Source organism: Somniosus microcephalus, unplaced genomic scaffold (assembly GCF_052327205.1).
Source record: "Somniosus microcephalus isolate GS21.2 unplaced genomic scaffold, FLI_Smic_1.0 unresolved_chr1, whole genome shotgun sequence".
Classification (NCBI taxonomy): domain Eukaryota; kingdom Metazoa; phylum Chordata; class Chondrichthyes; order Squaliformes; family Somniosidae; genus Somniosus; species Somniosus microcephalus.
The window spans coordinates 44,164,791-44,181,906 of NW_028225179.1; the positions used below are offsets into that span (position 1 = coordinate 44,164,791).

The following is a 17,116-nucleotide window of genomic DNA, read 5'->3' on the forward strand; positions in this document are numbered from 1 at the left end:
TTGTAAGGAAGGATATTAGCTCTGATGATGTGGAATCTGTATGGGTAGAATTGAGAAATACCAAGGGGCAGAAAACGTTAGTGGGAGTGGTATATAGACCTCCAAACAGTAATGCGGTGGTTGGGGATTGCATTAAAAGGGAAATTAGAGAAGCATGCAATAAGGGCACAGCAGTCATCATGGGTGACTTTAATCTACATATAGATTGGGCTAACCAAATTAGTAACAATACTGTGGAGGAGGAATTCCTGGAGTGTTTACGGGATGGTTTCCTGGACCAGTATGTCGAGGAACCAACCAGAGATCAGGCCATCTTAGACTGGGTATTATGTCATGAGAAAGGATTAATTAGCAATCTTGTTGTATGAGGCCCCTTGGGTCGGAGCGATCATAATATGATAGAATTCTTCATTAAGATGGAGAATGAAGTAGTTCACTCAGAGACTAGTGTCCTGAATTTAAATAAAGGAAACGACGATGGTATGAGGCGCGAGTTGGGTAAGATTGATTGGGGAAGGTCACTCAAAGGATTGACGGTGGATAAGCAATGGCAAACATTCAAAGATCGCATGGATGAACGACAGAATTTGTTCATCCCAGTTTGGCATAAAAATGAAACAAAAAAGGTGACTCAACCGTGGCTAACAAGGGAAATTAGGGATAGCATAAGATCCAAGGAGAGGACATATAAATTGGCCAGAAAAAGCAGTAAACCTGAGGATTGGGAGCAGTTTAGGATTCAACAAAGGAGGACAAAGGGAATTAATTAAGAAGGGGAAAATAGAATATGAGAGTAAGCTTGCAGGGAACATAAAAACTGACTGTAAAAGCTTTTATAGATATGTGAAGAGAAAAAGATTGGTGTAGTCAAGCGTAGGTCCCTTGCAGTCAGAATCGGGGGAATTTATAATGGGGAACAAAGAAATGGCAGACCAATTAAATACAGATTTTGGTTCTGTCTTCACAAAGGAGGATACAAATAACCTCCCAGAGATGTCGGGGAGCATAGGGTCTGACGAAAGGGAGGAACTGAAAGAAATCAGTATTTTGTAGGGAAATGGTGTTGGGGAAATTGATGGGATTGAAGGCCAATAAATCCCCAGGGCCTGATAATCTACATCCTAGGGTACTTAAGGAAGTGGCCCTAGAAATAGTAGATGCATTGCTGATCATCTTCCAACATTCGATGGAATCTGGAACAGTACCCATGGATTGGAGGGTAGCTAATGTTACCCCACTATTCAAAAAAGGTGGTAGAGAGAAAACGGGAAATTACAGACCGGTAAGCCTGACATCGGTAGTGGGGAAAATGCTACAGTCCATTATTATAAAAGATGTAATAGCAGAGCACTTGGAAAAAAGTGACAGGATCGGACAAAGTCAACATGGATTTACAAAAGTTAAATCGTGCTTGACTAATCTACTGGAATTTTTTGAGGATGCAACTGGTAAAATAGAAGGGAGAACCAGTGGCTGTGGTGTATTTGGACTTTCAAAAGGCTTTCGATAAGGTCCCGCATAGAGATTAGCGTGTAAAGTTAAGGCACATGGGATTGGGGGCAAGGTATTGACTTGGATAGAGAACTGGTTGACAGACAGAAAGCAAAGAGTTGGAATAAATGGGTCTTTTTCCGAGTGGCAGGCAGTGACTAGTGGGGTACCGCAGGAATCGGTCCTTGGACCCCAGCTATCACAATATATATTAATGATCTGGACAAGGTAACTGGATGTAATATCTCCAAGTTTGCTGACGACACAAAGCTGGGTGGGTGTGTGTGCTGTGAGGAGGATGCCGAGAAACTCCAGGATGACTTGGACAGGTTGGGTGATTGGGCAGAAGCATGGCAGATGCAATATAACGTGGATAAATGCGAGGTTATCCACTTTGGTGTCAAAAACAGAAAGGCAGACTATTATATGAATGGCAATAGATTGGGAGAAGGGGAAGTGCAACGAGACCTGGGTGTCCTTGTGCACCAGTCGCTGAAGGTAAGCATGCAGGTGCAGCAGGCGGTTAAGAAGGCAAATGGTATGTTGGCCTTCGTAGCGAGAGGGTTTGAGTACAGGAACAAGGATGTCTTGCTGCAGTTGTACAGGGCCTTGGTGAGACCACATCTTGAGTAGTGTGTGCAGCTTTGGTCGCCTTATCTGAGGAAGGATGTTCTTGCCATGGAGGGAGTTCAGCGAAGATTCACCAGGCTGATACCTAGGATGGCAGGAATGACATATGAGGAGAGATTGGATCGATTGGGCTTATAATCACTGGAGTTTAGAAGAATGAGAGGGGATCTCATTGAAACTTATAAAATTCTGACAGGACTGGACAGACTAGATGCAGGAAGGATGTTCCCGATGGTCGGGGAGTCCAGAACCAGGGGTCACAGTCTAAGGATAAGGGGTAAGCTATTTAGGACAGAAACATAGAAGATAGGAGCAGGAGTAGGCCATTCGGCCCCTCGAGCCTGCTCCGCCATTCAATGAGATCATGGCTGATCATCCAAATTCAGTGCCCTGTTCCTGCCTTCTCTCCATATGCCTTGATCCCTTTAGCCTTAAGAAATATATCTAACTCCTTCTTGAATATATTTAATGAATTGGCCTCTACTGCCTTCTGTGGTAGAGAATTCCACAGGTTCACCACTCTCTGGGTGAAGAATTTCCACCTCATCTCTGTCCTAAATGGCTTACCCCTTATCCTTAGACTGTGACCCCTGGTTTTGGAGTCCCCGACCATCGGGAACATCCTTCCTGCATCTAGTCTGTCCAGTCCTGTTAGAATTTTATAAGTTTCAATGAGATCCCCTCTCATTCTTCTAAACTCCAGCGAGCACAAGCCCAATCGACCCAATCTCTCCTCATACGTCATTCCTGCCATCCCAGGTATCAGCCTGGTGAATCTTCGCTGCACTCCATCAATGGCAAGAACATTCTTCCTCAGAAAAGGCGACCAAAACTGCACACAATACTCAAGATGTGGTCTCACCAAGGCCCTGTACAACTGCAGCAAGACATCCTTGTTCCTGTACTCAAACCCTCTCGCTACGAAGGCCAACATACCATTTGCCTTCTTAACCGCCTGCTGCACCTGCATGCTTACTTTCAGCGACTGGTGCATAAGGACGCCCAGGTCTCGTTGCACTTCCCCTTCTCCCAATCTATTGCCATTCAGATAATCTGTCTTCCTGTTTTTGACACCAAAGTGGATAACCTCGCATTTATCCACGTTATATTGCATCTGCCATGCTTCTGCCCAATCACCCAACATGTCCAAATCATACTGGAGTTTCTCGGTATCCTCCTCACAGCACACACGCCCACCCAGCTTTGTGTCGTCTGCAAACTTGGAGATATTACATCTAGTTCCCTCATCTAGATCATTAATATATATTGTGAATAGCTGGGGTCCAAGGACCGATCCTTGCGGTACCCCACTAGTCACTGCCTGCCACTCGGAAAAAGACCCGTTTATTCCAACTCTTTGCTTTCTGTCTGCCAACCAGTTCTCTATCCAAGTCAATGCCTTGCCCCCAATCCCATGTGCCTGAATTTTACACGCTAATCTCTTATGCGGGACCTTATCAAAAGCCTTTTGAAAATCCAAATACACCACATCCACTGGTTCTCCCTTATCTATTTTACCAGTTACATCCTCAAAATGAGGAGGAATTTCTTCACCCAGAGAGTGGTGAACCTGTGGAATTCTCTGTCACAGAAGGCAGCAGAGGCCAATTCTTTAAATATATTCAAGAAGGAGTTGGATATATTTCTTAGGGCTAAAAGGATATGGGGAGAAAGCAGGGACAGGGTACTGAATTTGGATGATCAGCCATGTTCCCATTGAATGGCGGAGCAGGCTCGAGGGGCCGAATGGCCTACTCCTGCTCCTATCTTCTATGTTTCTATTACAACAGTGACTATGCTTCAAAAGAGTACCTCAGTGGCTGTGAAGCGCTCTCGGACGTCCTGAGGTGCTTTATAAACGCAAACCCTGTCTGTCTTTCCTCACAGATTTACTGTCAGAACCTGTGCCTGTTGGCCAAGCTTTTCCTCGACCACAAGACTTTGTACTTCGACGTGGAGCCCTTTGTCTTCTACATCCTGACGGAGGTGGACCGGCACGGCGCTCACATTGTCGGCTACTTCTCCAAGGTCAGGGGTCGTTGGGGTGGCGGTGGACACGCGAGAGACTAACCCGGGCTCTGTTACCTATCCTACTGACCACCGCGCCCCCCCCCCTTCTCTCTCTCTCGCACACACTCACACGACAGGAAAGGCTCCGGCTTCATCCCCGGCTTAGTGCTGAGTTACCTGCTCTCGTACCGGGTGTGGTACTGAGCCCCACACAAGTGGGAGGGGCTAAAATTGACCTTTGCCCCCTCCCCCCACCCCCCAAGGTGTCAGGGAGGGGAGAGACCAGCGGGGATCGCTGTTCAGGAAAAAAGACCAGGGTCTATCTAGTTTGCCTTCTCCCCTCCTGGGCGTCCCACGATACAACAAGAATGGAGTTGTTGACCAATCGTGGCAATCGATCTCTTATGAATTTGTCTGTAACAGACCCAGACATGTGGCGCGGAAACCCCCCCCCCGTGATGGAGAGCTTCGGGAAACCATAGGTCCAGAGTCACCTGTTCCTCCCGAGCCGCTACACTCGCCACAGGCCATGGCTCAGTTGGGAGCAGCCTTCGCACTGACTCGGAGGGTTGTGGGTTCAAGTCCCACTCCAGAGACTCGAGCACAAAAATCCAGGCTGACACTGTCGGAGGGGCAGTACTGAGGGAGCGCCGCACTGTTGGAGGGGCAGTACTGAGGGAGCGCTGTACTGTCGGAGCGTCAGTACTGAGAGGGAGCGCTGCACTGTTGGAGGGTCAGTACTGAGGAAACGCTGCACTGTCGGAGGGTCAGTACTGAGGGAGCGCTGCACTGTCGGAGGGGCAGTACTGTGGGAGTGCCCCACTGTCGGAGGGGTAGTACTGAGGGAGTGCCCCACTGTCGGAGGGGCAGTACTGTGGGAGTGCCCCACTGTCGGAGGGGTAGTACTGAGGGAGTGCCCCACTGTCGGAGGGGCAGTACTGTGGGAGTGCCCCACTGTCGGTGGGGCAGTACTGAGGGAGTGCCCCACTGTCGGAGGGGCAGTACTGTGGGAGTGCCCCACTGTTGGAGGGGCAGTACTGAAGGGGGGTGCTGCACTGTCGGAGGGGTAGTACTGAGGGAGTGCCCCACTGTCGGAGGGGCAGTACTGTGGGAGTGCCCCACTGTTGGAGGGGCAGTACTGTGGGAGTGCCCCACTGTCGGAGGGGTAGTACTGAGGGAGTGCCCCACTGTCGGAGGGGCAGTACTGTGGGAGTGCCCCACTGTCGGAGGGGTAGTACTGTGGGAGTGCCCCACTGTCGAAGGGGCAGTACTGAGGGAGTGCCCCACTGTCGGAGGGGTAGTACTGTGGGAGTGCCCCACTGTCGGAGGGGTAGTACTGAGGGAGTGCCCCACTGTCGGAGGGGCAGTACTGAGGGAGTGCCCCACTGTCGGAGGGGCAGTACTGTGGGAGTGCCCCACTGTCGGAGGGGTAGTACTGTGGGAGTGCCCCACTGTCGGAGGGGTAGTACTGAGGGAGTGCCCCACTGTCGGAGGGGCAGTACTGTGGGAGTGCCCCACTGTCGGAGGGGTAGTACTGAGGGAGTGCCCCACTGTTGGAGGGGCAGTACTGTGGGAGTGCCCCACTGTCGGAGGGGTAGTACTGTGGGAGTGCCCCACTGTCGGAGGGGTAGTACTGAGGGAGTGCCCCACTGTCGGAGGGGTAGTACTGTGGGAGTGCCCCACTGTCGGAGGGGTAGTACTGAGGGAGTGCCCCACTGTCGGAGGGGCAGTACTGTGGGAGTGCCCCACTGTCGGAGGGGTAGTACTGACGGAGTGCCCCACTGTCGGAGGGGCAGTACTGTGGGAGTGCCCCACTGTTGGAGGGGCAGTACTGAGGGGGGTGCTGCACTGTCGGAGGGGTAGTACTGTGGGAGTGCCCCACTGTCGGAGGGGTAGTACTGTGGGAGTGCCCCACTGTCGGAGGGGTAGTACTGTGGGAGTGCCCCACTGTCGGAGGGGTAGTACTGTGGGAGTGCCCCACTGTCGGAGGGGTAGTACTGAGGGAGTGCCCCACTGTCGGAGGGGCAGTACTGTGGGAGTGCCCCACTGTCGGAGGGGTAGTACTGAGGGAGTGCCCCACTGTCGGAGGGGCAGTACTGTGGGAGTGCCCCACTGTTGGAGGGGCAGTACTGAGGGGGGTGCTGCACTGTCGGAGGGGTAGTACTGTGGGAGTGCCCCACTGTCGGAGGGGGTAGTACTGTGGGAGTGCCCCACTGTCGGAGGGGTAGTACTGTGGGAGTGCCCCACTGTCGGAGGGGTAGTACTGTGGGAGTGCCCCACTGTCGGAGGGGTAGTACTGTGGGAGTGCCCCACTGTCGGAGGGGCAGTACTGTGGGAGTGCCCCACTGTCGGAGGGGCAGTACTGTGGGAGTGCCCCACTGTCGGAGGGGTAGTACTGAGGGAGTGCCCCACTGTCGGAGGGGCAGTACTGTGGGAGTGCCCCACTGTCGGAGGGGTAGTACTGTGGGAGTGCCCCACTGTCGGAGGGGTAGTACTGAGGGAGTGCCCCACTGTCGGAGGGGCAGTACTGTGGGAGTGCCCCACTGTCGGAGGGGTAGTACTGAGGGAGTGCCCCACTGTCGGAGGGGCAGTACTGTGGGAGTGCCCCACTGTTGGAGGGGCAGTACTGAGGGGGGTGCTGCACTGTCGGAGGGGTAGTACTGTGGGAGTGCCCCACTGTCGGAGGGGTAGTACTGTGGGAGTGCCCCACTGTCGGAGGGGTAGTACTGAGGGAGTGCCCCACTGTCGGAGGGGCAGTACTGTGGGAGTGCCCCACTGTTGGAGGGGCAGTACTGAGGGGGGTGCTGCACTGTCGGAGGGGTAGTACTGTGGGAGTGCCCCACTGTCGGAGGGGTAGTACTGTGGGAGTGCCCCACTGTCGGAGGGGTAGTACTGTGGGAGTGCCCCACTGTCGGAGGGGTAGTACTGTGGGAGTGCCCCACTGTCGGAGGGGTAGTACTGTGGGAGTGCCCCACTGTCGGAGGGGCAGTACTGTGGGAGTGCCCCACTGTCGGAGGGGCAGTACTGTGGGAGTGCCCCACTGTTGGAGGGGCAGTACTGAGGGGGTGCTGCACTGTCGGAGGTGCCGTCTTTTGGATGAGACGTTAAACCGAGGCCCCGTCTGCTCTCTCAGGTGGATGTTAAAGATCCCATGGCACTATTTCAAAGAAGAGCAGGGGAGTTCTCCCCGGTGTCCTGGCCCTGGCCAATATTTGCCCCTCAATCAACACCACTAAAACAGATAATCACATGGCTGTATGTGGGAGCTTGCTGTCCGCAAATTGGCTGCCGCGTTCCCTACATTACAACAGTGACTACACTTCAAAAAGTACTTCATTGACTGTAACGTGCTTTGGGACGTCCGGTGGTTGTGAAAGGCGCTATACAAATGGAAGTCTTTTTTTATGTCTTCAATTACTCATTTACTGTAATCATAAAATACTTATTTTCCGAAAGAAATCTAATTTGTGTTTGAATGAATCCACACACCCTGCTTTTTTTCATTTGTTCACGGGATGTGGTCGTCGCTGGCAAGGCCAGCATTTATTGACCGTCCCTAACTGCAACTGAGAAGGTGGCGGTGAGCCGCCTTCTTGAACCGCTGCAGTCCGTGTGGTGAAAGTACTACCACAGCGCTGTTAGGGAGAGAGTTCCAGGATTTTGACCCAGCGACGATGAAGGATCGGCGATATACTTCCAAGTCAGGATGATGTGTGTCTTGGAGGGGGACTTGGAGGTGGTGGTGTTCCCATGCGCCTGCTGCCCTTGTCCTTCTAGGTGGAAGAGGTCGCGGGTTTGGGAGGTGCTGCCGAAGAAGCCTTGGCGAGTTGCTGCAGTGCATCTTGTAGATGGTACACACTGCAGCCACGGTGCGCCGGTGGTGGAGGGAGTGAATGTTTAAGGTGGTGGATGGGGTGCCAATCAAGCGGGCTGCTTTGTCCTGGATGGTGTCGAGCTTCTCGAGTGTTGTTGGAGCTGCACTCATCCAGGCAAGTGGAGACTATTCCATCACACTCCTTACTTGTGTCTTGTAGATGGTGGAAAGGCTTTGGGGAGTCAACAAGTGAGACACTCGCCGCAGAATACCTAGTCTCTGACCTGCTCTTGCTGCCACAGTATTTATGTGGTTGGTCCAGTTAAGTTTCTGGTAAATGGTGACCCCCAGGATGTTGATGGTGGGGGATTCGGTGATGGTAATGCCATTGAATGTCAAGGGGCGGTGGTTAGACTCTCGCTTGTTGGAGATAGTCATTGCCTGGCACTTGTGTCGCGCGAATGTTACCTGCCACTTATCAGCCCAAGCCTGAACGTCGTCCTAACACCAATGTGGGGGCATCTTCACCACACGGACTGCAGTGGTTCAGGATGAAGGCCAGCCTTGGCCTCGCCAGTGACGGCCACATCCCGAGTATGAATAATAACCACACTTGGAGCACTGTGCACAGTTCTGGTCTGGTTAGACCACACTTGGAGCACTGTGCACAGTTCTGGTTGGGCTAGACCACACTTGGAGCACTGTGCACAGTTCCGGTCTGATTAGACCACACTTGGAGCACTGTGCACAGTTCTGGACTGATTAGACCACACTGGGAGCACTGTGCACAGTTCTGGTCTGGTTAGACCACACTGGGAGCACTGTGCACAGTTCTGGTCTGGTTAGACCACACTTGGAGCACTGTGCACAGTTCAGGTCTGGTTAGACCACACTTGGAGCACTATGCACAGTTCCGGTCTGGTTAGACCACACTTGGAGCACTGTGCACAGTTCTGGTCTGGTTAGACCACACTGGGAGCACTGTGCACAGTTCCGGTCTGGTTAGACCACACTGGGAGCACTGTGCACAGTTCCGGTCTGGTTAGACCACACTTGGAGCACTGTGCACAGTTCCGGTCTGGTTAGACCACACTTGGAGCACTGTGCACAGTTCCCGTCTGGTTAGACCACACATGGAGCACTGTGCACAGTTCTGGTCTGGTTAGACCACACTTGGAGCACTGTGCACAGTTCTGGTCTGTTTGGACCACACTTGGGGCACTGTGCACAGTTCTGGTCTGGTTGGACCACACTGGGAGCACTGTGCACAGTTCCGGTCTGGTTAGACCACACTTGGGGCACTGTGCACAGTTCTGGTCTGGTTAGACCACACTTGGAGTACTGTGCACAGTTCTGGTCTGGTTAGACCACACTTGGAGCACTGTGCACAGTTCTGGTCTGGTTAGACCACACTTGGAGTACTGTGCACAGTTCTGGTCTGGTTAGACCACACTTGGAGCACTGTGCACCGTTCTGGTCTGGTTAGACCACACTTGGAGCACTGTGCACAGTTCCGGTCTGGTTAGACCACACTTGGAGCACTGTGCACAGTTCCAGTCTGGTTAGACCACACTTGGAGCACTGTGCACAGTTCCGGTCTGGTTAGACCACACTTGGAGCACTGTGCACAGTTCCGGTCTGGTTAGACCACACTTGGAGCACTGTGCACAGTTCCGGTCTGGTTAGACCACACTTGGAGCACTGTGCACAGTTCCGGTCTGGTTAGACCACACTTGGAGCACTGCGCACAGTTCCGGTCTGGTTAGACCACACTTGGGGCACTGTGCACAGTTCTGGTCTGGTTAGACCACACTTGGAGCACTGTGCACAGTTCTGGTCTGGTTAGACCACACTTGGAGCACTGTGCACAGTTCCGGCCTGGTTAGACCACACTTGGAGCACTGTGCACAGTTCTGGTCTGGTTAGACCACACTTGGAGTACTGTGCACAGTTCTGGTCTGGTTAGACCACACTTGGAGCACTGTGCACAGTTCCGGTCTGGTTAGACCACACTTGGAGCACTGTGCACAGTTCTGGTCTGGTTAGACCACACTTGGGGCACTGTGCACAGTTCTGGTCTGGTTAGACCACACTTGGAGCACTGTGCACAGTTCTGGTCTGGTTAGACCACACTTGGAGCACTGTGCACAGTTCCGGCCTGTTTAGACCACACTTGGAGCACTGTGCACAGTTCTGGTCTGGTTAGACCACACTTGGAGTACTGTGCACAGTCCTGGTCTGGTTAGACCACACTTGGAGCACTGTGCACAGTTCTGGTCTGGTTAGACCACACTTGGAGCACTGTGCACAGTTCCGGTCTGGTTAGACCACACTTGGAGCACTGTGCACAGTTCCGGTCTGGTTAGACCACACTTGGAGCACTGTGCACAGTTCTGGTCTGGTTAGACCACACTTGGAGCACTATGCACAGTTCCGGTCTGGTTAGACCACACTTGGAGCACTGTGCACAGTTCCGGTCTGGTTAGACCACACTTGGAGCACTGTGCACAGTTCCGGTCTGGTTAGACCACACTTGGAGCACTGTGCACAGTTCTGGTCTGGTTAGACCACACTTGGAGCACTGTGCACAGTTCTGGTCTGGTTAGACCACACTTGGAGCATTGTGCACAGTTCTGGACTGTTTAGACCACACTTGGAGCACTGTGCACAGTTCTGGTCTGGTTAGACCACACTTGGAGCACTGTGCACAGTTCCGGTCTGGTTAGACCACACTTGGAGCACTGTGCACAGTTCTGGTCTGGTTAGACCACACTTGGAGCACTGTGCACAGTTCTGGACTGATTAGACCACACTTGGAGCACTGTGCACAGTTCTGGTCTGGTTAGACCACACTTGGAGCATTGTGCACAGTTCTGGTCTGGTTAGACCACACTTGGAGCATTGTGCACAGTTCTGGTCTGGTTAGACCACACTTGGAGCACTGTGCACAGTTCCGGTCTGGTTAGACCACACTTGGAGCACTGTGCACAGTTCTGGACTGATTAGACCACACTTGGAGCACTGTGAACAGTTCCGGTCTGGTTAGACCACACTTGGAGCACTGTGCACAGTTCCGGTCTCCACATTATAGAAAGGATATGGGGGCACTGGAGACAGTGCAGATAAGATTTACAATATTGGTACCAGAACTGAGAGGTTATACCTATCGGGAGAGATTGAACAGGCTGGGGCTCATGTTCCCTAGAAAAGAGAAGGCTGAGTGGTGACCTGATAGAGGTCTTTAAGATTATGAAAGGGTTTGATAGGGTAGACATAGAGAAGATGTTTCCACTTATTGAGGGGCCATCAATATAAGATAGTCACTAATAAATCTAATAGGGAATTCAGGAGAAACTTCTTTCCCCAGAGAGTGGTGAGAATGTGGAACTCGCTACCACAGGGAGTGGTTGAGGCGAACAGTATCGATTCATTTAAGGGGAAGTTAGATAAACATGTGAGGGAGAACAGAATAGGATATGTTGACGGGGTTGAAGAACATTTTCTATCCACAGGCAGTGCGCCTGCTGAACTGCTAACCACACTGCCCCACATATTATAGTTATATGTTTATGTAAATATATATATTATACTCATATTACCATATATTTATCATATTACATTACTATTATTTCCAGTGGTAATTGAGGCTTTTTTGTACTATTCATCATATCCTGCAACTTGGACTGTTATTGCTATACTTTTTGCTTATTTACTTATTGTTTTTATTTTTGCTTTTATATTTATATGCTTGTATTGTGGGAGCGAGTGGGGAGTAAGCATTCCATTGTACTAGTTACATATGGCAATAAAATGATCTTGAATCTTGAGATGAAGAGGGGTGGGAGGAGGAGGCTCGTGTGGAGTACAAACACCGGCACGGAGCAGTTGGGCCGAATGGCCTGTTTCTGTGCTGTAAATTCTGAGAGATATATCGTAAGCTGAATACCTATGTTTTTCTCTGCTGAATAGGAGAAGGAGTCACCGGACGGGAATAATGTAGCGTGCATCTTAACACTGCCGCCGTACCAACGAAGGGGCTACGGGAAATTTCTGATCGCGTTCAGTAAGTGCGGTGTGCGCTGTCTCTGATGTTACCAGTCTTCACAGAATCACACAGAATCCCCACAGTACAGATAGAGGCCATTTCGGCCCATCGAGCCTGCACCGACACATATCCCACCCTATCCCCGTAACCCCACGTATTTAATCCCCTAACACTAAAGGTCAATTTATCATAGCCAAATCAACCTAACCTGCACATCTTTGGACTGTGGGAGGAAACCGGAGCACCCGGAGGAAACCCACGCAGACACAGGGAGAATGTGCAAACTCCACACAGACAGTCACCCGAGGCCAGATTCGAACCCGGGTCCCTGGCGCTGTGAGGCAACAGTGCTAACCACTATGCCACCGTGCCCCCCTTGCCGAGGGCGTGCGCTTTCTGTCCACAAGCGTTACTTCCTGTTGTCACAATTTCGGGTCACGGTTTCATGCCGGCATTTCCCATTGCAAATTCCCATGTCAACGTTTTAGCCCCATTCGGTTTTGCTATGTAAACTGTCACGGTGGTTCGGGATATGCTGTTGCCCATTGCACCCTCTGTAACCCCCGTTGCCCCGTATCCGAACATCAAGTCCCGTTCATGCATCCACCTGTGCTCGCTGACCTACATTGGCTCCCGGTCTCCCAATTAAAAATTCTCATCTTTCGTGTTCAGTTCCCTCCACGGACCTCGCCCTCCCCCCAAATCTCTGTACCCTCCTTCGGCCCCTACAACCTTCCGAGACCTCTGTGCTCCTCCAATTCTGGCCTCTTGCACGTGCCCCGATTTCCATCGCTGCACCATTGGCGGCCATGCCTTCAGCTACCTAGGGAAATGGGAGCAATACCACTCATCACTGTTGTTTCTTCGCCCCGGTCCAGGGATGGCTGAGACCGTTGGTAAATCTTGCATGTATGGTGGCGCACAATCTTAATGATGGTCTGTTTTTCTTCTTCCTCATCCTCCTCTCCCACCACCTCTTCCCCTTCTCCCCCTCCTTCTACTGCCCTCCCTCCTACTCCCCGCCTTCTCCTCTGACTCCTCCTCCCACTCCCCTCCGCATTCCTCTCCCCATCCCCTCCCCCCTCCGCATTCCACTCACCCCCTCCCCTCCCTCCTCCCACCCCCCCCTCCCCCACACACACCCCCTCCCACTCCCCCCTCCGCATTCCCCTCTCCCCCCTCCCACACCCCCTCCCCCCATTCTCTCCCTCCCACACCCCCTCCCCCTGCCCTCCTCCCCCCCCCACCACCTCCCCCCCCCCCCCCCCCCCCCCCGCATTCCACTCCCACTTCCCCCCGCCCCCCCGGCAGGTTACGAGCTGTCGAAGTTGGAGAGCACGGTGGGGTCTCCGGAGAAGCCCCTCTCTGACCTGGGCAAGCTGAGCTATCGCAGCTACTGGTCCTGGGTGCTGCTGGAGATTCTCCGCGACTTCCGAGGGACCCTCTCCATCAAGGACCTCAGGTTGGTACCCAGGGGCGAGGGGGTTGGCGGGGGCGGAGGGGTGGGGGAGTGCGCCGCGACTCTCAGCCGACCCAACTCCCGACAGCTTCAAGCCCGCCCCCACACCAGTTCCCTCTGCTCTTCTGCTGAAGGCATTAGTCCGCACAGCAGAGCAAGATTCTGCAGGTAGCCATCCACCAGGGGACTTATCCCCAGGGTCCTGGGCCAATATTTATCCCGCAACCAACATCTCTAAATCACGGTGTTCCGATGAAGGGTCCCAGACCTGAAACGTTAACTCTGTTTCTCTCTCCACGGATGCTGCCTGGCCTGCTGAGTGTTTCCAGCATTTTCTCTTGTTATTTCTCTAAATCACAGATTATTTGGTCAGTATCACATTGCTGTTTGTGGGAGCTTGCTGTGTACAAATTTGTAGGTACAGACCACCACCTGACCATTACCGGCACGGACTCGATGGGCCGAATGGCCTCCTTCTGTGCCGTTATGACTCTGGGGGAGGAGTTCGGTATCGCCCCATTTGGGGCTCAATTATCGGCCGGGCACAAAGTTTAGCGCCTGGCGCTAATTATCGCCACCGACTGCAAACTTGGCTTCTATCGCCCCTGGAGGTGATTGGAGCGCTAAATCAGGCGCTACACACCTCTCTTAAGGCGCTAACGCCGAGGAGCGAGGCGCTACCTCAGAGCGCTGGCGAAGCTAATGTGATGTCAGTCAGCAATGGAACACAGACACACTGGCGCCGACCAGTTCTTCAAGGGGAGGGTCGATCTTGCTCTCCATCCACATCCTGCTCATTGCAGCCTTGAATCTCAGCCTGGAGAGACCTGTACATCAAATCTGCTGGAAAGAACAATGAAGAGGCCCAGGGAAAGAGCTCAGAGTGCAGCCCCCATATTCTCTTCTAAATCGATGCAAGGAAGGTCAAATCAAAATGAACTTGCAAAGTGTTGCCCAGCACTCAAAACTCCTCAACACAGCGTTGAATATCTCCAGAAGTCTCTCTCTCTCTCACTCAGAATGCGTGGTGCAAAAATGTCACCGACAAAAAAAGGCAGGCAGCGGTCACCTATAAATAGCGCTCCCCCAGTCCCTTCCTGACTGCAAAATGCTCCCCTCAAACTGTCGTTGCTAGCGGCAGGCAGTAAGGCAGGGGGCGCCACTGAATATCCGGTCCGGGGCACTACCAGTGCGTTGCACACTCGACTGACGTCACGATCTGCGGGCGCAGAAGATCGTGGCGGTAGTGTATAGCGCCGTCGCAAAATGTCTGGTCAATTTCGCAAGCAGCGCAAACATCACCGTGCCCGGGCGCTAGTTGCTTTGCGCCCCATTAGCGCCCTCTTAACGCGCTAACGGGAGGCGCAAACCAACCGAATTTTTCCCCCTATGACTCTACCTTCAGGTTAAGGCCACCAATCAGATTTATTTAAAAATAATATAATTACCAAAAAAAATGGCAGGATGCTGCAGAGCAGGAACAGTGCCTCACAGAGAGAAGGAAAGAGCCAGGTTCAGTCCCTCAGGCCTCTGCCGAGTTAGTTGACCCAACCAGGGTGAGCGCAGACGGGGCATTGCGGTTGACCCGAGTGCCCTTTTCTGATCAATACCCAGCGACTCTGGCTGGAGAGACGCGCGCGGATGTTGGGCGAGTACAGCATCCTGCTTGGCCACGATGTCCCCATAGTCGAATAGCCCGATCCCCACCAAATAAGGGCCCCACACACCCCTCCCCCCCAGGCTAAAACCTGCAATGTCCACGGCTCCTCTCGCTGAAGTTCTCCCTGTCTGTCTCCCCCTTCCCTTCGCAGCCAGATGACCAGCATCACGCAGAATGACATCATCAGCACGCTGCAGTCGCTCAACATGGTGAAGTACTGGAAGGGTCAACATGTCATCTGCGTCACTCCGAAACTAGTGGAGGAGCACCTCAAGAGTGCCCAGTACAAAAAGCCTCCGATCACAGGTAAACTGCCCCACACACAGATACACTATCCTTTACCCCTCTGGGACCGGGTGTCTCAGTGCATTAGATACACTGTCCTTTACCCCTTTGGGACCGGGTGTCTCAGTGTGTTAGATACACTGTCCGTTCCCCCTCTGGGACCGGGTGTCACAATGCGTTAGATACACTGTCATAAGAACATAAGAAATAGGAGCAGGAGTAGGCCAATCGGCCCCTCGAGCCTGCTCTGCCATTCAATAAGATCATGGCTGATCTGATCCTAACCGCCCAACCTACTATCACAGAACCATCTCCTGAATCTAACAGAATTAGACACACGAAATAGGAGCAGGATCAGGCTACATGGCCCCTGGGCCCGCTCCGCTACCCACAGGGCCATGACCGATCCGAACCTAGACTCATGTCCAAATTCCTGCCCGCTCCCCGTAACCCTTAATTCCCTTTACTTCTAGGAAACTGTCTATTTCTGTTTTAAATTTATGTAATGATGTAGCTTCTACAGCTTTTTGTGGCAGCATATTCCATGGACCTACCACCCTCTTGAGTGAAGTAGTTCCTCCTCATCTCAGTTTTGAAAGAGCAGCCCCTTATTCTAAGCCTATGCCCCCTAGTTCTAGTTTCACCCACCATCGGAAACATCCTCCCCGCATCCACCCGATCCAACCCCTTCACAATCTTATATGTTTCAATAAGATCGCCTCTCATTCTTCTGAACTCCAATGAGTAGAGTCCCAATCTACTCAACCTCCCCTCATATGTCCATCCCCTCATCCCCGGGATTAACCGAGTGAACCTTCTTTGTACTGACTCGAGAGCAAGTATGTCTTTTACCCCTCTGGGACCGGGTGTCTCAGTGCGTTAGATACACTGTCCTTTACCCCTCTGGGACCGGGTGTCTCAGTGTGTTAGATACACTGTCCTTTCCCCCTCTGGGACCAGGTGTCACAGTGCGTTAGATACACTGTGCTTTCCTCCTCTGTGACCGGGTGTCACAGTGCATTAGATACACTGACCTTTCCTCCTCTGGGACCAGGTGTCACAGTGTGTTAGATACACTGTCCTTTCCCCCTCTGGGACCGGGTGTCACAGTGCGTTAGATACACTGTCCTTTCACCCTCTGGGACAGGGTGTCTCATTGCATTAGATACACTGTCCTTTCCCCCTCTGGGACAGGGTGTCTCATTGCGTTAGATACACTGTCCTTTCCCCCTCTGGGACCAGGTGTCACAGTGCGTTAGATACACTGTGCTTTCCTCCTCTGTGACCGGGTGTCACAGTGCATTAGATACACTGACCTTTCCTCCTCTGGGACCAGGTGTCACAGTGTGTTAGATACACTGTCCTTTCCCCCTCTGGGACCGGGTGTCACAGTGTGTTAGATACACTGTCCTTTCACCCTCTGGGACAGGGTGTCTCATTGCGTTAGATACACTGTCCTTTCACCCTCTGGGAGCTGGTGTCACAGTGTGTTAGATACACTGTCCTTACCCCCTCTGGGACCCGGTGTCACAGTGACTTTAATCTACATATAGATTGGGCTAACCAAATTGGTAACAATACTGTGGAGGAGGAATTCCTGGAGTGTTTACAGGATGGAACCAACCAGAGATCAGGCCATCTTAGACTGGGTATTATGTAACGAGAAAGGATTAATTAGCAATCTTGTTGTACGAGGTCCCTTGGGTCGGAGCGATCATAATA

General features: G+C 52.5%; 2 protein-coding genes across 5 annotated transcripts in view; one reads left to right on the forward strand and one right to left on the reverse strand.

The window, feature by feature from the left end:
- The window catches only part of LOC147094876 (F-box/LRR-repeat protein 19-like), a 319,790-nt gene that overhangs the window by 215,201 nt on the left and 87,473 nt on the right, over positions 1-17,116 (reverse strand). The window lies entirely within an intron of this gene.
- Positions 1-17,116, forward strand: part of kat8 (K(lysine) acetyltransferase 8) — a 40,372-nt gene that overhangs the window by 18,743 nt on the left and 4,513 nt on the right. The window contains exons 7-10 of one of the 2 annotated variants that reach the window (XM_085974487.1): positions 4,009-4,149; positions 11,915-12,008; positions 13,302-13,452; positions 15,261-15,415. In XM_085974487.1, coding sequence (XP_085830613.1) covers positions 4,009-4,149; positions 11,915-12,008; positions 13,302-13,452; positions 15,261-15,415 — 541 coding nt within the window. The remainder of the gene's footprint in view (positions 1-4,008; positions 4,150-11,914; positions 12,009-13,301; positions 13,453-15,260; positions 15,416-17,116) is intronic. The other variant, XM_085974488.1, reaches the window with a different exon arrangement.